The sequence below is a fragment of the Sebastes fasciatus genome, chromosome 21 (genome assembly GCF_043250625.1).
Source record: "Sebastes fasciatus isolate fSebFas1 chromosome 21, fSebFas1.pri, whole genome shotgun sequence".
Lineage (NCBI taxonomy): Eukaryota > Metazoa > Chordata > Actinopteri > Perciformes > Sebastidae > Sebastes > Sebastes fasciatus.
In genome coordinates this window covers 179,832-202,918 of record NC_133815.1, presented here as the reverse complement: position 1 = coordinate 202,918, position 23,087 = coordinate 179,832, and the positions used below count along the sequence as shown (strand labels likewise).

Here is a 23,087-nt window from a genome sequence, read left to right as displayed (position 1 = left end):
TCAGATAAATCAGACTCAAACCACCCACCTCTGGCGGCGCTAAGTGCCTTGCTCTGTTCTGAGCTGAACAGGGAATCACAGAATTCAACCTGCAACCCTGTCCAGTGAAGAGTTCAATTCTCCCGACATGTTTTTGGATGTTTTCCAGATTTTTTTGGTGGGATATTTTTCAGATAATTTTCACATATTTTTTGGATGTTTCAACTTCTTCTATTATTTATTTTTTTTTACCGAAAATGTTGGGATAATTTTTTGACATTTTTCATCTATTTGACTAGTTCCTACTTCTTCTGTTTACTCTGTTACCGTCTATGAGGGGGGCGTGGTCTAGATGGCGTATTGGCAGTCTGGCGTATACCGTGACTACTGCAGAGTCATTCATCAATGCTGAATGTAGTAACCTTTCCAACGAAGCCAGATGTTCGTGGGCTTTCTGTCCAGCGGGAACGGAGATTCAGAGTCTAGAGCCACCATGCGACACGGATGCGTTGGATCAGACCTGTTGAAGGAGGAACCTTCCTTGACAGACTGGATTCTTCCTCCACAGATAGTGAGTGATGTCGGGGGTTTGTTTCAGGATATGCTGGATATAAAGCCGTGTTGACAGACTTGAGGTTTCCTCCAGGTCAGGTAGACCTAACCCCCGGCTGTTCCCAGATAACCAGATAAGCCACAAGCTGACAGCTGAACGGAGCTGGGGGAAAATCTAAATTATATCTGGTCTGCATGGACGATGTGGAGGAATAGATGACTGAATATTAAGTTTCCACCGTTAGAAGAACGTAAACCTTCACAGGAAGATGATTGATAGTGTTGTTATAGTTTCAGAGCAGGTAACTTTGACCTCTGGGTGACGTCATCGCACATTTATTCACTCAATATTCTTCATTTTGTTTGTGGAAACAGAAACTAAAGAATGTTTTCAGTGTCTTTTGAATGGTCAGTTTTAGGACAAAGTTGTATGTTTAGATGTGGATGGACGACGAGGTGTAAAACTACGATTCTACTACGATACGATACCAATCACGTTCCTTGGTTCCGATACGAATCAATGACAATATTTGGCTCATCCAGAGCGATACGATACGATTCAAGGACGATATCTGGCTCATCCAGAGCGATGCGGTACGATTCAATGACGATATCTGGCTCATCCAGAGCGATGCGGTACGATTCAATGACGATATCTGGCTCATCCAGAGCGATGCGGTACGATTCAAAGACGATATTTTTTCCCTCTCCACTCTATCGTGGTAAAAAATGGGAGGAAACGTCAAAGAGGCGCTCTTGTTCACCCCACAACTCCACCAGTTCCTCCGTGTTTACCCCGTTTGCTGCTTCCTGTTTGGTGCTGGAGAGAGCGCCCCTATTGGTTATTGATAATGTTCATGTCATTGAACTTAACGATAATATTAAACTTGATTTTAAGGGAACGTCGAGACGAGAAAATGACTGACGGAGGACAGCTTGGACTGAGTTTTATGACCACCTTACGCTAAACAAGATCACGGGAACGCGCCACAACTCCAGAAAAACTCTGACGTTGTAATGTAATGGAATTTGGCGTGAGGTCGGCATTAAGTGACGTATCAAACAGATGTTTCAGATGAGCTGAGTGTAAAGAGACAGGAGTGTTTTAGGAGGACACGGAGACACTGATGGTCCGGTGGTTTAAATATGATGTCAGCAAAGCTTGGTCTGTCCTCTCGGGGGTCTTTAGGTGGTTTGGAAGACACCCACCGAGCCTCTTCCTCTGCTCCGGAACACATTTCTCTACCAGATAAATAGTCTTCGTCTGTCAAACCATGAATCGCTGTGTCATCAGACGGAGTGCTGAGTCAGCAGAGAGAGCTTCTTACAACTCTACAGCGGCTGGAGTTTAAGAGACAGACGGCGTTTCCTTGTGATGAGAAAACACACCTGTAGGTAAACGCTGAGGGCTCAGTCCGAACCTCCTGCTATTGAAGGCTGCTATCAGTCTGCTCCTGGGTGGAAGATCCATCACTTACAGAGAGAGATCACAGATGATGACCCAGAACTAAAGGACGGCTTCCTAGAGTACAATGTGACCCAATAAGGACGATCAGTGAAGATTATTTATGCATTTAGAACTTCAAAATGATGAACTGAGTCCAAACAAGTGATGAGGTCAAATATGAATGCTCTACATACCGTCTACTGACTACAAACATGGACGCCAACTGTCACGTGTTCTAGGACCAAAACAAACACCGTCCTGTAGCTGCGTCCTGTAGCTGCGTCCTTTAGCTCCGTCCTGTAGCTGCGTCCTTTAGCTCCGTCCTTTAGCTCCGTCCTGTAGCTGAGTCCTGTAGCTGCGTCCTTTAGCTCCGTCCTGTAGCTGCGTCCTGTAGCTGCGTCCTTTAGCTCCGTCCTGTAGCTCCGTCCTGTAGCTGCATCCTTTAGCTCCGTCCTGTAGCTGCGTCCTTTAGCTCCGTCCTGTAGCTGCGTCCTTTAGCTCCGTCCTTTAGCTCCGTCCTGTAGCTGAGTCCTGTAGCTGCGTCCTTTAGCTCCGTCCTTTAGCTCCGTCCTGTAGCTGAGTCCTGTAGCTGCGTCCTTTAGCTCCGTCCTGTAGCTGCGTCCTGTAGCTGCGTCCTTTAGCACCGTCCTCTAGCTCCGTCCTTTAGCTCCGTCCTGTAGCTGCGTCCTGTAGCTGCGTCCTGTAGCTCCGTCCTCTAGCTCCGTCCTTTAGCTCCGTCCTGTAGCTGCGTCCTGTAGCTGCGTCCTTTAGCTCCGTCCTCTAGCTCCGTCCTCTAGCTCCGTCCTGTAGCTGCGTCCTGTAGCTCCGTCCTCTAGCTCCGTCCTGTAGCTGCGTCCTTTAGCTCCGTCCTGTAGCTGCGTCCTTTAGCTCCGTCCTGTAGCTGCGTCCTGTAGCTGCGTCCTGTAGCTCCGTCCTCTAGCTCCGTCCTGTAGCTGCGTCCTTCAGCTGCGTCCAGAGATGAGTGACGGACGTGTCTTCTGGCAGGCGTCCCTCCTGGTTAGTGTCTCTGGGTGTTTTTATGAGAGCTCTTGAACCTCTGTGTAATTCCAGCGGTTTTGTGTCCTCCGGTGATTTTCTGCCTCTCTGTCTGCTGAAAGAATGATGGCCTGAGCACATTTGTCTTTTTTCTGTCCCGTGAAGACTCTTGAAAGTCAATTAGAGGAGGATCTGTTCCAGCTCGCTGCGTCTCCTGCGACTAATAGCTCTTATCATCTGCTGAGCACAGCGACGGATTTATTCCTCTTCCTAACGGTGTATGAAGACCCTCCTGTATATTCCTCCTGTCTCTCTCTCTGTGTGTTCTGTCTTTCATTTCATCCCGCTGACGTTCCACAGAGGAATGGAGTGACTTTGTGAAGTTATTCTCACCCTTGTGACCGTGTTTGATTTCAACTAATTGAACCTGTTTGCCGCTAACTGTTCCCTTTTGAACGTCAGGTGGTTTTACAACAATGAAATGACGCAGAAATCCAGTTGTGGGATGTTTTGTTTCCATAAACGAGGCTGAAGTGAACAAACAGACTTCCTGAACGTCACAAAGACATCTGTGAACAGAATAGAGTGTTGCAGGTCAGATTACATGAACAGGATGATAAAGACGTGTACTGATTGTCATGCTGAACTTTTAGGTGTTGTGTCGGTAAACTTTATGATTTCAATTATTCAAACTTTAAGGATGTTGAGAACTCGAGGAGTATTAAGCATCCAAACGTTTCCTCGTCACCATTCCTCGTTGGCTTCCCGTCGACCGTCCTTGCGAAGGGTTAGGGTTAGGGGTTAGGGTTAGGGGTTAGGGTTAGGGTTAGAGTGGGGTTAGGGTTAGGGTTAGGGTTAGGGTTAGAGTGGGGTTAGGGTTAGGGTTAGGGTTAGGGTTAGAGTGGGGTTAGGGTTAGGGGTTAGGGTTAGGGTTTCCTCATCACGATTCCTCGTCGGCTTCCTGTCGACCGTCCTTGCTAAGGGTTAGGGTTAGGGGTTAGGGTTAGGGGTTAGGGTTAGGGTTGGGGTTAGAGTGGGGTTAGGGTTAGGGGTTAGGGTTAGGGTTAGGGTTGGGGTTAGAGTGGGGTTAGGGTTAGGGGTTAGGGTTAGGGACTAGGGTTAGGTGTTAGGGTTTCCTCATCACGATTCCTCGTCGGCTTCCCGTCGACCGTCCTTGGGGAAAACATAACCGAAGCTAAACGCCGTCCCGTCGTCACAGCGACGCAGTAAACTCACTCTTAATATCACCCTATTGTTTCCCTGATAATACTACATTATGAACAATAAATCTGTGTCGAAATCAGCAGGATGAGATTTTTAATTATTGTGATTTACAGTGATTGTTGTTACATTTTTTACCACTAGACCATGAAGGAACAAGATGAATCATTTTTTCTGTCTTTTTTTTAAACATTTTTGGGGCCATATTTCAGCCTTTTTTAGAAGTTAGCATGTAGCTTTAGCTCTGCTCTGTGTAGCTCTGCTTCTCCTGTCAATGTGTGAAACCCAAAGTGTTTTCATCCTTTACTGGATGTGTAGTGTTTACCACAATAAAAGCGGTGACTTCCTTCTAGCTCCACATAGACTCAGATGAAGCAGATATATCCATTCTGGTATTAAAACATCTGTTTTAAAATCGTAGCGGCTCAGTGTTAAAGCTCGAGTGAAGATCCTGGTATCATAGTAAACTATAAACCTGATGAATCCAACCAGGTCAGACTAGCTGGTCATGAAGGAGGTTAAATAACGCTCCATTCAAACTGGAGCATCTGTTGCTCAGGTCTCTGTTCTGTAATCTCTCGTCTAACATTAGCTGGAGGCTAACACTAGCAGTGGGCCAACATTAGCTGGAGGCTAACACTAGCAGTGGGCCAACATTAGCTGGAGGCTAACACTAGCAGTGGGCCAACATTAGCTGGAGGCTAACACTAGCAGTGGGCCAACATTAGCTGGAGGCTAACACTAGCAGTGGGCCAACATTAGCTGGAGGCTAATGTTAGCAGTGGGCTAACATTAGCTGGAGGCTAACACTAGCAGTGGGCCAACATTAGCTGGAGGCTAATGTTAGCAGTGGGCTAACATTAGCTGGAGGCTAACCAAAGGAAAGACTGGAGGCTAACACTAGCAGTGGGCTGACATTAGCTGGAGGCTAACACTAGCAGTGGGCTGACATTAGCTGGAGGCTAATGCTAGCAGTGGGCTAACATTAGCTGGAGGCTAATGCTAGCAGTGGGCTAACATTAGCTGGAGGCTAACGCTAGCAGTGGGCTAACATTAGCTGGAGGCTAACACTAGCAGTGGGCTGACATTAGCTGGAGGCTAACACTAGCAGTGGGCTGACATTAGCTGGAGGCTAATGCTAGCAGTGGGCTAACATTAGCTGGAGGCTAACGCTAGCAGTGGGCTAACATTAGCTGGAGGCTAACACTAGCAGTGGGCCAACATTAGCTGGAGGCTAATGTTAGCAGTGGTCTAACATTAGCTGGAGGCTAACCAAAGGAAAGACTGGAGGCTAACACTAGCAGTGGGCTGACATTAGCTGGAGGCTAACACTAGCAGTGGGCTGACATTAGCTGGAGGCTAATGCTAGCAGTGGGCTAACATTAGCTGGAGGCTAATGCTAGCAGTGGGCTAACATTAGCTGGAGGCTAACGCTAGCAGTGGGCTAACATTAGCTGGAGGCTAACACTAGCAGTGGGCTGACATTAGCTGGAGGCTAACACTAGCAGTGGGCTGACATTAGCTGGAGGCTAATGCTAGCAGTGGGCTAACATTAGCTGGAGGCTAACGCTAGCAGTGGGCTAACATTAGCTGGAGGCTAACACTAGCAGTGGGCCAACATTAGCTGGAGGCTAACTAAAGGAAAGACTGGAGGCTAACACTAGCAGTGGGCTGACATTAGCTGGAGGCTAACGCTAGCAGTGGGCTAACATTAGCTGGAGGCTAACGCTAGCAGTGGGCTAACATTACCTGGAGGCTAACGCTAGCAGTGGGCCAACATTAGCTGGAGGCTAACGCTAGCAGTGGGCTAACATTAGCTGCAGGCTAACACTAGCAGTGGGCTAACATTAGCTGGAGGCTAACGCTAGCAGTGGGCTAACATTAGCTGGAGGCTAACACAAAGCTAGCTAACGTGAGCCGTTAGCTGCTGTTAGCAGAAGGCTAATCTATTAGCATCCCTTTCTCTTCGTCTCTGAAACGCTTCTCTGATGTTGTCCGACTCTCTTTGTGACTGACTTTACTGAAGGATAGTTAACTATAGACATCCACAGATTTATACGCCCTCAGTTAATCTTCACAGCGCTGCCGATGCAGGATCTGTTTTCTTCTATGTTCTAGTCGTTCTTCTTCTTCTCTCGGTTTGTCTCTTCTCATCCTGTCTGTTCTCCCTCCTCTTCCTCTTTTCCTTCCTCCTCTCTCACACCCGTCAGTTTGTCCGTCACTGATTCCCTCTCGTCCTCCTGAGGACGGCGTTTAGATGAATGAAGTGGGGTTATTAATCATCGTAACATCATCCAGAGTTCAGGGCGTGTTGTCTGATCTGTTCAGAGCGACCCGGTCAGAGGTCAGAGGTCACGCTGTGATTACAGGCCGCCAGCCAACAAGCGGCTCGTTACGGGAGCGTGGGGAGACGGAGCGAACAGCTGCTCGTTAAAACTTTATTTATCCAGGGAGATCTGACGGAGCTCTGCTGCTTTACACATCCACATGTTCAAACTGGGAGCAGACCAGTACGACCAGTCTGCTGCTACCAGCATAGAAGTCTGATAGAAAATGAGCCTCCTTCTCTCTTGATCTCTGACCTCATTAAACATCCTCAACATGAGTTTATGTTTCAAGTCTTCTTCAATACAGCATGATGTTCATTTAGTGGATGATGGTCCCATTGAGAGTCAGATAGACCATAAAGCAGGGGATGCTTTAGGGCGGGGCTACCTGCTGATTGACAGGTCGCTACCACGGCGTTGTCCGGTCTGGGAGTTGTCCGTGTTTCAGTCTTTAACAACTTTAACCCTTTAATCACAGTGTGTTTTCACTTCATCAGAGTTAATTAGAACATTTTGGTCGCCTAAAAATTTCTTATTCAGCGTTCAGTTGTACTTAGCTCCGCCTTCTAGTGTCACTACTGGTTGCAAAAAACCAAGATGGAGACGACCAAAAACCAAGATGGTGACGGCCAAAAACCAAGATGGTGACGGCCAAAAACCAAGATGGAGACGGCCAAAAACCAAGATGGAGACGACCAAAAACCAAGATGGAGACGGCCAAAAACCAAGATGGTGACGGCCAAAAACCAAGATGGTGACGGCCAAAAACCAAGATGGAGACGGCCAAAAACCAAGATGGAGACGACCAAAAACCAAGATGGAGACGACCAAAAACCAAGATGGAGACGACCAAAAACCAAGATGGAGACGACTAAAAACCAAGATGGAGACGGACAAAAACCAAGATGGTGACGGCCAAAAATCAAGATGTTGACGGACAAAAACCAAGATGGAGACGACTAAAAACCAAGATGGTGACGGCCAAAAACCAAGATGGTGACGACTAAAACCAAGATGGTGACGGCCAAAAACCAAGATGAAGACGACTAAAAACCAAGATGGTGACGGCCAAAAACCAAGATGGAGACGACTAAAAACCAAGATGGTGACGGCCAAAAACCAAGATGGAGACGATTAAAAACCAAGATGGTGACGGCCAAAAACCAAGATGGAGACGACTAAAAACCAAGATGGAGACGGCCAAAAACCAAGATGGTGACGGCCAAAAATCAAGATGTTGACGGACAAAAACCAAGATGGAGACGGACAAAAACCAAGATGGAGACGGACAAAAACCAAGATGGAGACGACTAAAACCAAGATGGTGACGGCCAAAAACCAAGATGGAGACGACTAAAACCAAGATGGTGACGGACAAAAACCAAGATGGAGACGACTAAAACCAAGATGGTGACGACCAAAAACCAAGATGTTGACGGACAAAAACCAAGATGGAGACGACTAAAACCAAGATGGTGACGACCAAAAACCAAGATGTTGACGGACAAAAACCAAGATGGAGACGACTAAAAACCAAGATGGTGACGGCCAAAAACCAAGATGGAGACGACTAAAACCAAGATGGTGACGGCCAAAAACCAAGATGGTTACGGCCAAAAACCAAGATGGTGACGGCCAAAAACCAAGATGGAGACGGCCAAAAACCAAGATGTTGACGGACAAAAACCAAGATGGAGACGACTAAAAACCAAGATGGTGACGGCCAAAAACCAAGATGGAGACGACTAAAACCAAGATGGTGACGACCAAAAACCAAGATGTTGACGGACAAAAACCAAGATGGAGACGACTAAAACCAAGATGGTGACGACCAAAAACCAAGATGTTGACGGACAAAAACCAAGATGGAGACGACTAAAAACCAAGATGGTGACGGACAAAAACCAAGATGGTGACGGCCAAAAACCAAGATGGAGACGGCCAAAAACCAAGATGGTGACGGCCAAAAACCAAGATGGTGACGGCCAAAAACCAAGATGGTTATGGCCAAAAACCAAGATGGTGACGGCCAAAAACCAAGATGGAGACGGCCAAAAACCAAGATGGTGACGGCCAAAAACCAAGATGGAGACGTTAAAAAAAACAAGATGTTGACGGCAAAAATGCCAAACTCGAGGCTTCAAAACAGTAGTCCACAAACCAATGGGTGACGTCGTGGTGACCACACCAACTTCTTATATTCAGTCGTTTTGCTGGATCAACCGAGTGTTGGTGCCGCTGCAGAACCAGTATTCCTGGTGGAGAGACGTTTTTTTGCTGTGGAAAAAGATTAATGTCACCAAGAGTCCACCATTTTGACCTCTGGATGGTTTTGTTCGGTCCTTGTTTATTCACTCCGAACAGCGACTGTAGCTTCAGCCGTTAGCTGTGAGCTAGCAGCAGCCTCTCAGTATCTCCAGTCTCTCTGCACATTAATGAAGCAGACTGGTTTTGTTTTTCTCTCTGATTAAGATCCAAAACTCTCAAACAGAACCTGTTGGCTCAGCGGTACCAGAAGTGTGAAGATCCTGTTGTAGTCTGGTGAATGGACCTCCTTCACACGGATCTCTAACCTGTGTGTTTTTACTCAGAAGGTTCATTAAAGTCGTGTGAGAGTGTGAAGCTGTTTTTAATCCGTCTGCATCAGATTACAGGCGTGTGTGACTTTACAGTAATCAGATAGTATCAGTGGTTCTGTTTGTGTTGAGAGGACATTAGTTACCTTTGGACTATCGCACTCACTTCTGCTAGTTTTGGCAGTTTTATCAAAAATTCAGCTTCTTCCAAGAAACATTTCATTTCTCATTTAAGCTTTTTCTTTTGTTGTAGTAAAATCAAACAAACCGCCTCCTCCTCTTTCTACACACACTCTCCATCGTCTTTCACAAATATTTTCCACAGAGTGCTGATGACTGTTTCTATGTGAACCAGATCGGTTCAGCTCAGGTTCATCAGAACAAAAACATGTCGTCCAAACGCTAATTCAGAGCAGAGACGCTCTCATCCTTCCTCTTCCCATGTCTTCATCAGTCATTGAGCACAATTTAAAGTGTTATTCAATACATTCAAAAGGAAACTATAATAAAAAATAACTGTCAGAAAACGCACAGCAACCTACAGAATCTAAACTAGTGAACGTTGTTGTCAGATATTAAATTAAAAATGACATAATGCCCCAAATTAAAGTGAAACACAGCGTCATCACAGAGTGCCGTACAGATGGGAGGAGAAGTCGAAGCAGGAAGTAAATGAGATAAAACCTTATGAAGAGACATATACCGGAGAGTGGTGATTGATGTCTGTATTATCTGACATTAAATCACTAAGATCACATTCTATTGGTTGTTCTATTGGTTGGTAAATTATCCCGTCTTTAGTCTTTACTCGCCATTCAAGTCAAATTCTTTTAAAAGTAGAACTTTAAACTTTAGTTCAAACTTTGACTAAATATTTTGGTCAACAAACTTTTCCCCTCCGTGACGAGACGTCATTAAACACTACCTGACGATATCAATGTGCAAAATTGATGACGAAAAAAATGATAAAAATGTTACCAAGACCTCGATCAATTAGTTGACAAAAAAAGAAAACAAAATTGCGACGGACGAAAAACAAGATAGTGACAGCCAAAGAAAAAAAAAAAGCTATAGCACACTCAGCGGCGGTTTGGAGGGCTGCAGCGATTTCTGTTGACCTTTTTCTCAACAGTTTTTCTTGTTGTCAGTTTCCACCAGCAGCAGGAAGTGACATCATCTCTAAAGGAATGTAGTTGTAGTCTTGTAAATAGTGACCCTGTAAGATCCTCAGTTTGAGACTCTGAGACGTTTTAAAAGTCTTTTCAGAGTGTCCTCGTGGACAGTCGGCATAAAAGGTCCAAACTAATACGACTACTAATAAAACTATGATGGGCTGTGGCTCACAGGTGAATCCAATAAACGCGGTGCGGATCCAACAATAACTGAAGTTGTAGGTTAAATCTGTAAATCACATGATGCTTTAAACAGTCATATAGCAGCACTATACTGACGGCTGCTGGACGGTTCAGAGAGTCAGTTGACAGCCTCAGTTTGTCCCCGACGGTCGGTTCAGGTTTCATCTTATCTGTTGTAACTCTCAGCCTCCTCTTCCTCCTCCTCCTCTCCGTCACATCGTCTACATGTTTTCATATTCGCTCTGTGAGGTTCTCATACTTCCTAGCGTACCTGGATTTTATCAAATCCACCTCTCGCACTTTCCCAGATGTCCCAGAGCAGCTCTCCACCGAGCGCTGAGGATTTCCAGCTGATTATTTCCTTACATTACCCTCCCTCGGCTCCATCACATCCTCCTCCCGCTCTGATTACTGTCAACAAAGAAACCTGACTTATTTCTTTTCCACGCGGTCGTTCGGAGGTCACGGCACCGCTCTGGACGTCTGACCTCCCAACCCCCCCACCCCCTCGTGGTTTACTTGTAATCTTGGCGGTTTAGGAGTTGTTAAAGTCTAATAAATGTAGTTCAGCGCGTCCTCGTGGATCCGATGAAGACCAGACGTGTTCTCAGGTCTTTCATTAACATGTACGACGGGGCCTCAAAGCTACTTTGGGACTATTATGTCCCTCAGGAGGACGATATGAACCAATGAGGAGCCCTGCAGGGGTCAGATTTCTCCTCTTCCCTCCTCTGGGGAGCAACACACCGTCTGGTCCGAATATCTGAGGAAGAATAAACTTTCTTCAGATCCTCTAAAATATGTTTAATAGATAAAAACCTGAAGATTATCTTCATATTATCAAAACCAAAATGCATTAAGTGAATAACCTCGAGGTGTTCGGATGACAAAGAGGTGACAAAGTAGTCCGCCATTGTTGAAAAGCAAACTAGGTTCGAGTGACTTTTTTCAGGGCTAGTTGGTCCGACTGTTCTCATCCACTGTTTGTAGTTATACCTACCGAAAGTAATGCGCTTTAATCTGTTTATATCCCACAAAATCAGTTCATATGTAATCTGCATAATTGGGAATTGGGAAGTATAGAGAGCGGAGAAAGGCATGTAGGGAGGAGGTCGGGGTGGATGGGTGGGTCGAAAAACACCAGACTTTAACCCGGAGACCATATTGGTGCCCCGTGTGAGGCCACTAATGGTGCCCCGTGTGAGGCCAGAAGTCAACGTTGGATTATTTGTCACGTAACTTCCGTACAGTGTTATTTTAGCCATAGCCTTAGTTATTTTTAACCATCTTTTACTAAACTTTTCTTACCATTTGTAAGAAAACACACAAAAATGAGGAATAACTTTTTCGTAAGAAATCAAACAAATCGTTGTACGAGGAATACGTTGGCTCAAAATAACAATGCTAACATGCTGATGTTTAGCAGGTACAATGTTCACCATCTTAGTTTAGCATGTTAGCATGCTAACATTAGCCTATTATCAGGAAAATAATAATAATAATAATAATGAACTTTATTTATAAAGCATTTAAGTAACCACACTTCCGTAGTTATTTCAACCCCAACCACCATCTTTTCCTAAACCTAACCAAGATGGAAGTTTATTTTGAAAAGACATCACTGATGATGTGCTTTTCCTTTTCCTCTCCTCATTTCCTTCCTTCCTTCCTCTATCCTCCTCTTCCTCTCCTCCTCCTCCTCCTCCTCCATTCTTTTCTGCTCTCGTGTGTGAAGCAGATGTTTAGTCGTCAGTCTGAGGTCACATCAGGACTCGTCACACCTCAACAACCGGATGAGTCACAGAGATGTGAAGCGTCGCCTTTCCTTTTTATTAGTGATTAGAGAGAGGGAGAGTCTTCCTCTCCTCTTCCTCCTCCTCCTTTCCTTTAACTGTCCTTCCTCGTTGCCTCCTTCTCTTCCTCTCCTCCTCCTCCTCCTCCTTTCCTTTAACTGTCCTTCCTCGTTGCCTCCTTCTCTTCCTCTCCTCCTCCTCCTCCTTCTTTCCTTTAACTGTCCTTCCTCGTTGCCTCCTTCTCTTCCTCTCCTCCTCCTCCTTTCCTTTAACTGTCCTTCCTCGTTGCCTCCTTCTCTTCCTCTCCTCCTCTTCTTTTGCACCTGTTCTTCCTCTTTTCCCCTCTTCCTCACTTATCGTGTTTCCTCCTACTCTTGTCGTTTATTTTTCCTCCTCTTCTGTAATTCGTCTTCTTCTCTCTCATCTCTTGTTCTCCCTCCTCTTTTCCTATTCTTCCTCTCTTCTCGTCTTTCATCGCCCTCCTCTGTCTCTTCACTCATCTTTTCTTCTTCTCTTTCATCTTCTTCTCCTCATCTTCTCTCCTTTCTCTTTCTTTCTCCCTTTCTTCCTCTCTGCTCCTCCTCATCTCTTGTTCTCCCTATTTTTCTTCCTCTCTTCTCGTCTTCGTCTCTTCTTCCTTTTTTCCTCCATCTTTTCTACTTGGTTTCTCTTCTTTCCCCTTTTCTTTTTTCTCTTTCTGCTTTTCCTTTTTAGTTTTCTCTTCCTTTTTCTTTCCTCCTCTCTTCCTCTCTGCTCCTATTCCTCATCTTCTTCTCCTCATCTCTTGTTCTCTTTCTCTCCTCTTTTTCACTTTCTTCCTGTCATCTTCTCCTTTTTGTTTTTTATTTTCTTCTCTTCTTTCTTTACTTTTTCTTTCATTTGTTTCATCGTTTTCTCTTTTTCTTTCTTCCCCCTGTTCTCTTCATTAAATGATGTATTTATTTGTTTTTCTGTCCATCCTCCTCATCTCTACCTCATCTCTATTCCCCCCTCCTCATTTCCTCTCTTCACTTCCTTTCCTCCCTCCTTGCATCCTGAGTCCTCACTTCGTCCCCTATCACTACATCGTACGTGCTCTTGAGCAAGGCACTGTTCCTCCCACCTGCTCTTCGTGGACGTTGTTTAAACTAACAAGTCTTCCTCTCCTCTCTGAACCTTCACGGTCTAAATCGAAGCATTTGGAAGCTCTTGTTGTGGTGCATGATGGGAACTGGTTGAAGAAACCACATGAAGGACGGATCAGAACCGCCCGGCGGGACAAACCTGAGGACTTCTTCTTCCTCTGAGTCACAAACAGCTGCTGCTGATGTTCGCCACATCTCTGGCTGTTATTTCAACTTCCTGTTGAGAACTGGCCAAACGTGGACGACGTGCTGGACGACCTGCTCCGACGCAACGCAACGTCTAAAGTATCGTCCTGTACCAGCTTGGTTTTTGGACGTCTCCCTCTTGGTTTTTGGACGTCTCCCTCTTGGTTTTTGGACGTCTCCATCTTGGTTTTTGGACGTCTCCCTCTTGGTTTTTGGACATCTCCGTCTTGGTTTTTGGACGTCTCCCTCTTGGTTTTTGGACGTCTCCGTCTTGGTTTTTGGACGTCTCCCTCTTGGTTTTTGGACGTCTCCGTCTTGGTTTTTGTCCGTCTCCATCTTGGTTTCTTTTCTTTATTTGATGATGTAGATCGGTATGAATAAATGTTGTGATCAACATCTACATGTTGTCATTAACATTAATTCAGATGAATTCCAGCTGTGGTTTAATCCAGCTGCAGTAAACAGTAATATATTGTTGCAGTGACTCCTCCCGCCTGTAGAGGGCGTCGCTGCTCCTCCTCCTCACTGACAGGAGGTCAATCTGATTGGTTCTTTAGCTGTGTGACATGAAGAGACACATCTCATCTCATCTACTGACCAGACTGAGAGAAAAGGTGTAGAATGACCTTCAGGATGCCAGAGGCAGGAGGAGATGAGCAGGTTTCTATCTGTGTGTTTGTTCAGCGTGGTGAGGAGAGGAGAGGTTTAGATGTGATCTGATGTGGATCTACCTCAAAGACCTCTCGCCCTCTTTCACCTCAGCCGTCCGTCCGTCCTCCGGTCGTCTTTACGTTACGTCCACGATCTCCTAACAACATTTATTTCACTCGTCTTCCTCTCTTCTCTTCCTCTCTTCTCTTCCTCTCTTCTCTTCCTCTCTTCTGCTCTGTTGGATTCTTTTCTTTCTTCTGTGAATTCATCTCGTGTATGTCGGTGTGAAGGTCACTGTCAGGTCAACTGAGGCATTCTGGGAGATGTAGGACAGGACTCAGCAGTTAGAAGGACATCAGCTGATGAGGACGATCTTAGGTTTCGTCTCAGCAGCCATGTTGGACGTGTCCTGCGTCGCCTTCAGGTTAAGCTCTGAACTCATGTTGGACGTGTCCCGCGTCGCCTTCAGGTTAAGCTTTGAACTCATGTTGGACGTGTCCTGTGTCGCCTTCAGGTTAAACTCTGAACTCATGCTGGACGTGTCCCGCGTCACCTTCAGGTTAAACTCTGAACTCATGTTGGACGTGTCCCGCGTCGCCTTCAGGTTAAACTCTGAACTCATGTTGGACGTGTCCCGCGTCGCCTTCAGGTTAAGCTTTGAACTCATGTTGGACGTGTCCTGTGTCGCCTTCAGGTTAAACTCTGAACTCATGTTGGTCGTCTGCTGCTGACGGGAGGTTACTGTCCTGATTCACACCTGGAGCACAGCTGCAGAGACACACTACCCCCCCACTCCATATGGGCAACTCTTCCATCCAAAACACAAACATTCCTCATGCCAAAGTTTCCACTTCATACAGACTCACACAAACACACAGTGTGTGTGTGTGCGTGTGTGCGTGCACGTCAAAGAGCTCTCTGTTTAGGGTGGAATTTATTTCTGTTATCGTCTTCTAAACATTTTAATTCACTTCTAAATCTCGTGGTGGTTTTTGGCGGAGCTCGTGGCGCGTCCACCTCTTCGGTCCAGACTAAAATATTTCAGCGATGAAGTGAATGGAGTTTGGTTCAGGATGAATCTGACTTTAACCCTGCAGCGTCACCGCGGACGTCTGGGTGGGTCTTCAGGGACATTTCTCTACAACTACTCACATTCATGTTGCCCTCAGGATGAACTGTAGTAACTCTGGTTGCACCTCGCCGTCTGACAGCCCTTTGTGACGGGGAACTGAAGCTATTATATATCGCTCTCTTCATAGCCACCAGACTCCATTCACAAAAACACAAATTCTACGTGTTTAAGTATCTCAGGGTTTTGTACACGAGTGACGGTAAAAAGGGGCGTGAGATGGACAAGCGGTTCGTTGCAGCATCTGCAATCCGATGGATTCATCAGGTTTTATAGTTTAATATCATACCAGTATCTGACTTTTCTTCTTCCTTTTTTTCAGACATTTTTGGGCAATTTTCAGACTTTTTTTGGATCTTTTTTCCAACATTTTTCCGACATTTTCCAACAATTTCTGGGACATTTTTTGGACATTTTCAGACTATTTTCCGACATTTTTCAGACTTTTTATTGGACATTTTTCAGTCATTTTTTTGGACAAAAACCCTCACACGTTAACATATCTGGAGGTCAGAGGTCAAGGGACTCCTTTGGAAAATGGAAATAACAGTTTTTCCTTGCCAAAATTTAGTGCAACTGCACATCGTTATTTAACCTCTTTATTAATAAGCTAGTATGACGTAGTTGGTACCGATGGATTCAACAGGTTCTATAGTTTACTATGATACCAGGATCTTCACTCTAGCTTTAAAACTGAGCCGCTACAACCTAATGGACAAATGTCCAACAACACGTGTCAATTTCCACTAGTTACATGAATACAGTCTTTTTAAAATAAATTTCAGTTTTCACAAGAAACAACCTGGTTAGGTTTAGAAATAGATGGTGGTTTGGGTTAAAATAAGTACAGAAGTGGCATTACTAAAGTACGTAAGTTACGTGACAAATAAATCAACGTTGACTTCTGGCCTCACACGGGGCACCAATATGGGTCTCCTGGTGAAAGTCTGGTGTTTTTTAACCGACCCATCCACCCCGACCTCCTCCCTTCACGCCGTTTGTCGCTCTTCATACTTCCTGGTTCATGGATTACATACGAGTTGATTTTGTGGGATATATATGAATTACAGTGCATTATATTTAATAGATGTAGCCTTGAATGTTGGATGAGAACAGCCTGTTTGAGCATGTTAAGATGATGTTAGCATTTAGCTCAAAGCACCGCTGTGTCTAAGAACAGCTGCCAGCAGCACCGGAGACTCTGTGTTACTGGTTGCTGCTCTGTTTGACGTCCTGAATCTTTGAGCCTTTATTTGATAGTGACAGTAGAGATACAGATGGGGAACATGGAGAGGGAGAGGTGGTGTACCATGGTTCCTGGACAGATTCAAACAGGGGACATTGTGGTGTCATGTGGTTGGTGTCTCGACCACCAAGCCACCGGATGTTCTGCACTTTTCAACTGTACATTCTTCTTATTATTATTATCAAACTCTTTGTTTGGGTCATCCGTCCTCTACGGGGACAACTCGGGGAAAAGACAAACACACATGGCCATTGTTGAGGATGTTTAGTGATCTTATGTGGTACAGGATGTGACAGTTTTCAGGTTCAATAGGATTTCATTAAATCCTGAATCCTAACAGCTGAATCCAGAGTTATTGTCCTTCCTCCGTTCATGTGAATGAGACCCAGACCGAGGCTGGTCCGTCTCCATCTTGGTTTCACTTCAGCATCGACCTCACTTCTCAGATCATGAAATGCTTCGTTACTAATGGAAGTAAAGGGTTGGGCTTTACATTTGTGAAAAGCTAACAAGTTTTATCACTCGTTTAATCCTGGAAACAATCGTTGTGTTACTTTGCTAATGAAGAAAACGTTTAAACATGAGGTATTAAAGATCGTCTTTTTACCTCCGACAAGGACGTTATGTTTTCGGTTCGGTTTGTTTTTTTGTCAACAGATTACGGATTAACTACCGGCCAGATTTTCATGAAACTCGGTGGAGCGGATCATCACCACGGGACATTATTTTGGACTTATGGAAACGACCTTGACGGAAGTCTACGCTCTTCGACTGCCCTTCTATTTTAAAATATGATTTCATTTAGGCAGATTTATGGAAATTTTTTCACGGACGTAGGAGACGCCAGACATCCGCAGAAAGAGTAAGTAAATAAATTCCAGCAGACTATTTATGTATGTATTTATATATTTTGTGAATGTGAGAAAAAGGGTCAACTTTTGTATGTGAATTGCGTCAATAATGTTCAAAGGGTTTACCTGTGCTATTAGGACACAGTGAGATCTGAGGGGTAGTAACTGGAACATGGAACTGATAGGTGAGATATTGAGGTTAGCTAGCTAGCATGCTAGCCAGTTAGCATGCTAGTTGAGCTATTTTAGCAAGTGAGCTGGTTTGTTCAGGAACCAGAAAGAATGCATTCATTTAATTAGTCAAGACGTACCTGTGTTTATGTAACAGCTAGAAGATGAGTCCTGTCATAGAGCTCAACAGCCACCGCCCACGTTTAGAACGGCTCCGGTTCAGGAAGTGAATTTCACTCCGTTGACTTTTTTAATCCTCATATAAAGAGTTTTAAGCCTGAGATGAATCACGACCGTAAAACACATATAAATATACGTGACTGTGTATCCAGAGTGAAGGAACTACTCATCCCATAAACCATTTCGAATGGCGACTCGCTGCCTCTGGAAATTCACAAAAAAACGTTTAAACTAACCGTTGTCAATCTACAACTCACATCTTGGTTTTTGTTATTTTGTTTGTTCACAGACTCATTGGTGTTTTCAGTCCAAAATGGCGGCAGCTCTACTGCAGCATCATCTAGCAGCTTCTGTTAAAAAATCCCCAGAGTTTCACCTCTTTACTTCTCTACTGTTTTGGATGTTGTACACATTTCCATGGTAACAGCGAGCTCCACCAATCAGAGACGTCGCTGTTACACTTAGGATTGTGGGTAGTGTAGTTCTTCTCCATGACATGGCGAATGTTTTCCTTAAAAGAAGGTTGATATCATCCAGAGTGGTGAGTCTACCGTGGATGGTTAATAATCAAATCCACTATTAATCATATGACGGTGATTTTTCTCCTCAGGAACCTCCCTGTTGAGCTCTAAACCTCCTGGTTTAAATAAACAGCATCAGTCATGCAAATGGAGCCGAAGAGGAGGAGGAGGAGGAGGTCACTCTGGTCTCTCATTACCAGCCGGCTGGTAGATGGATGAACATCAGAGACGGATCAGGTGGAAACAGCTGAAGGTAGGCTGCAGCTTTAAAAACATTCATTCAGCTTTAGCAAGAGCTCACAAACTGAAATCAGATGTGTCAAATAAATAATATCAAGACTTACACACCAAACAATACTCAATAAAACTGTGTTGCAATATTTGTTTTGTACCTGAAGTTTGGCAGTTTTCAGTCTTAGTTTTTTGCAGTCAGAAAGTTTTCTTTGTGCAGGTTTTAGTTGACCTGCCTCCCGTTTCTCTTCCAGCGTTGAAAAATATGACTTTAAAAATGTATTTGGATGAAAACAAAGTCCCCGATACTCTGGTGTGTAACATGGATGGATGTAGGGACGCACCGATACCACTTTATTTCAGACCGAGTACAAGTACTTCCATTTGGGTACTCTCCGATACCGAGTACCGATACGAGTACTTCTCTGTGTACCGATACGAGTACTTCTCTGTGTCTAAAGACCCTCGTTAACAGCCAGCTGGAGGGTGTGAGCGACACACGGCAGGCTGGGGAGTCCCGCATACGAGGCGGTGCGCCGCCACCGGCTCTAGGTCGGCTTGGAAAGGCTCGGGGCGAAGGTGGCTCGCGGCTGCAGCTTTACAGCGCTCCCCGACCGGACCTCGCCGCACCGTGACAGGGCTCCCTGCTCCCGGTGCCGCGGCCCACGTTGGCAACCCACCCGACATGTTTTGAAACACGGACGCAGGAGTCTAACGCACGCGCGAGTCAGAGGGTGCAGGCAAAACCCCCGTGGTGCAATGAAAGTGAGGGCCGGCTGAGGTGGGATCCCGGCCACGTGGGGTCGGGTGCACCACCGGCCCGTCTCGCCCGCACCGTGGAGGTGGAGGTGGAGCGTGAGGACCCGAAAGATAGTGAAGAGAGGTTAACGTCACGCTGCTGTAAAGCGGTATCATAGCTGTTTTATCAGAGCTGTTTTTCGAGTATGAGTACATGAGCACAGTATCGGACCCGATACACGATACTGGTATCGGTGCATCCCTAGATGTATGTATTACGTCACTCACTCCGGTCGTCCGCTGACTTACAGAGTTATTTGTGATACGTCAAAGACAGACGTAATCTACGACAAGATACGTTTCCCTCCAAACCCTAACTGAGAATTTACTTCAGTTGTATGGGAACGTAATATTTAGGAGACAGGGTTGTTCAGCAGCACATCAAAAGGCTTCTACGATAACGGGACAAAACAACAACAAAAAAGTTTGATCTGTTGCTCCGCAGTATAACTACATTATTAAACGGAGTATCATCGGCATAAAGATCCACAACAGACAACCTGACCCAGTAGAGGCAGGTAACCATGAATCCTCGTTCTTTATTTGAACTGTGTTGGATCCTCTGAGCTCAGATAGATGTCCTCGTGTCCTTCCCCAGCTGCTGTTCTGTTAGTGAAATTCCACCAACAAATTACATTCTGAGGGAAATCCGATGCAAATGTGGCCGTACCCTCAATCCACAGCAATTCACGGGAACCATATCCGTGTCTTCCCCTTCAGCTTGTTTTGAATACACCAGATGTAAACTGAGACATCCACTTGCTGCCCGCCATGCAAATCCACAGGTGGGTCCAGTTTAAAACGAGCTTGTGGTGAAAACAGATGAGAAACAAAAAGGCCAAATTACAAACAGGAGATCCTCTTGAATGCAAAACCAAGAGAGGATGGAAGTTGTTTGGATGCAACAGCAGCCTGGAAACACACATGTGTGACGGAGGTGTGGAAAACTTAAATGGAGATGTGTTTCTTTTTTCTTATGAGGGATCAGAGAGAGGATCGCTCTCTGGGTGAATATAGCGCACAGAAAACAATGTTTTAAAGCACGTTAAAGGCTCTCAGTGACTGGGAAGCAGCTTTAGTGCTCTTTATTCCATCTACTAGTGATGCACAGCTCAGCGTTCATTATTACCCACACCCAGACTCGTTATAAGAGCCAATCTGCACCACCCAACCCGCCAAAATATACCTTAATTAAGCCTCCCCCCCCCCGACCTGCAAATCGCCAACTTCATGCATTATAGTAGCACGATGTCAAGAGCGCTGTGTTGCAAGCATAGACTGCTCTCTTCCACAGGAAAACGAAAGTTAGTGTAGATCTCTCCATCTTGGTTTTTAGTCGTCTCCATCTTGGTTTGCGTTACATTTACTTTAGTTTTCGGATCAGTTCTGAAGCTTTGTTTGACTGTTTTGTTCCTGGTTATTGTGACAGCTGTGGATGTAGTCCTGTCTGAAGCCACTGAGGCTCATGGGTATTAAGGAGTTCAGTCAAATGATCCTGTAGAAAAGAAAACATTGAAGGACTGGGTAGAGTTCATGACGTTCGTATCTACTGACTCATCGTCCTGAAACTCATCTGTGGTTTTATTCCTGCAGATCTCAGAGAAATAAACTAGGATGTGAAGATGAATCATTCTGAAGCCAACGACTCCTTCACGTCTAACATCCTCACCTTCTACGACGGACTGACAGCCCTGTTCAGCTGCAACCTGCTGGTGTCTCTCCCCGCTAACGTCCACGTGGCATGGCTGATAGCCGGCTGAGCAGGGGGGGGCGTGGCCTCAGAGCTCTTCGCCCTCAATCTGGCCGTCTCCGAGATCCTCTTCTGCGTCCTGTCTCTGTACATGATGCTCCACTGCCTGCTGAAGATGGCGCTGGACGTCGGGCTGCTGGTGCTGCAGTTCATGATGCAGCTCATGTTGACCTCTCGACCCGTCTTCCAGAGTTGCATCTGCCTGGAGCGCTACCTGGCGGTGGTGCATCCCACCGTCTTCCTCAGGTTATACTAGATATTAGGCAATAAAATATATTACCACAATAAAGTCATAACTTTACGAGAAAAAAATTCGTAATATTACGAGAATAAAGACACAACTTTACGTGAAATTTGTTTTTTATATTACGAGAATAAAGTCCTAATATTGGACGGAGTATTTTTATTTCTCTTTGTTCACTGTGATGATCCGTCACTTCTTAAACTCGTCTCATGTGTCCTCTCCGCAGGTTCCGACCTCTCCGTTACCGTTTGGCGTGCTGCGCGGTGGACTGGCTGCTGGTGCTGCTGTACTGCACGATACCCATCTTCACGCTGTCGGACCGACAGTCGGTGTACCTGCTCATATTCCAGTCCTTCTTCTTCCTGGCGCTCATGTTGTCCTGCGGCGTCCACGTGCTCTGCGTGCTGAGGCGCCCGGCGCCCGGCGAAGGGGACAGAGAGAGCCGAGGCGACGCGAAGAGGAGGGCCTTTAAGGTCGTCCTGATCACCCTGGTGTTCACCAGCAGCACCCAGCTCCTCCGGGCTGCCGTGCTGGGTCCGATGCTGTTGTACGGGTCGGCGCCGGTGGTTCTGAAGGGGTTGCTGGTCAGCCTGGCCGTCGACATCGGCGGCGGGTTCGTCACTCCTCTGATGTACCTCCACAGAGCCGGAAAACTGCCCTGCTTCAAGTTCTGAGTCGGGTTCAGCTGCTACTGAGTAGGGCGGGAAAATAACGATTCACTGATGTATCGCAATTATTTTAGGATGTGAAACAGATGTTTTAATACCAGAATAGATATATCTGCTTCATCTGAGTCTATGTGGAGGTAGAAGGAAGTTACTGCTTTTATTGTGGTAGTCGTGACGTCATATCCGTTCCAACCAAAACAAACCTCAGAGAGTCTAAAACGTCGGAGGGTCGTCGTGGATACGACCTGCACCCTCCCATGTTAAATCCAGTTTGGAAAGTTTAACATTTAGTGTTGAAATGCGGCTAAAAACAAGTTGTGAAAAGGTGAATAGGGAGAGGGGAGAGGAGATCCGCGAGGGGATCCTCCAACACCGAGCGGCCGTCCCTAACCTGCCGGGTTGAATCCCCCGGGCAGACTGCGGCGGGGGCCGGTACCGGCATCACACCGTCCACGGGCTGAGCCTCCATCACAAGGACTCAGACCCCATTTCCCCACTCCGCCCGTCGGACGGCGATTCGGCGCTGGGCTCTTCCCTCTTCGCTCGCAGCTACGGAGGGAATCGTGACAGGCTGCACCTCCCCTGGCGTGGTTTCAGCCTCCAGCTAACAGCGTGACGTCATCATGGCGTCGACACTAACGGGTCTATAACGCGTATCCACGGAGCGACTGAAGGTAGCAGCAGATGTAAATGAAGCTTTAAATGCACCTGTTGACATCCAGATGAAACCGGCTCTCTATCCAGAGGAAGAAGGAACACAACCGTCACTTTTTATAGAAACATCTGATGTGTGTGTTTTTGTTATTCTGATGTGTTTGAGCAGGAAGTCGTGACTCCTCCACGGTGACAAGTCGCTGCTTTACTCTTCAAAGTTAGAAATAAATATTTCTCCAACTGCAACCCGATGAAGAGCATTATTCATGTCATGAAATCACCTGGGACCTTTAACATTCAGGCTGCAGCTTTATGATGGAACACATCTAAAAAACCCTATTAAGTGCTCGTACGAGCGCGAGTACGGAAGGAAAAGAGTGCTCCGACACTTCACAGGAATGAAAACACCAAACGCCGTATTCAGAAGCTGCTTTGAT

The 23,087-nt window shown here is 45.8% G+C and overlaps 3 protein-coding genes across 3 annotated transcripts in view; 2 read left to right on the top strand and 1 right to left on the bottom strand.

The window, feature by feature from the left end:
* The window catches only part of LOC141760068 (uncharacterized), a 190,553-nt gene that overhangs the window by 96,250 nt on the left and 71,216 nt on the right, over positions 1 to 23,087 (bottom strand). The gene's annotated exons all lie outside the window — the stretch shown is intronic.
* The window catches only part of sugct (succinyl-CoA:glutarate-CoA transferase), a 47,288-nt gene that overhangs the window by 10,663 nt on the left and 13,538 nt on the right, over positions 1 to 23,087 (top strand). The window lies entirely within an intron of this gene.
* The window catches only part of LOC141759862 (uncharacterized), a 5,787-nt gene continuing 3,379 nt past the window's right edge, over positions 20,680 to 23,087 (top strand). Inside the window, exons 1-2 of the mRNA XM_074622330.1 lie at positions 20,680 to 21,330; positions 21,555 to 23,087. The exon at positions 21,555 to 23,087 is cut by the window's right edge and continues 3,379 nt beyond it. Of these exons, the coding sequence (XP_074478431.1) occupies positions 21,176 to 21,330; positions 21,555 to 22,002 (603 nt within the window). The 5' untranslated portion in view covers positions 20,680 to 21,175 and the 3' untranslated portion in view covers positions 22,003 to 23,087. The remainder of the gene's footprint in view (positions 21,331 to 21,554) is intronic.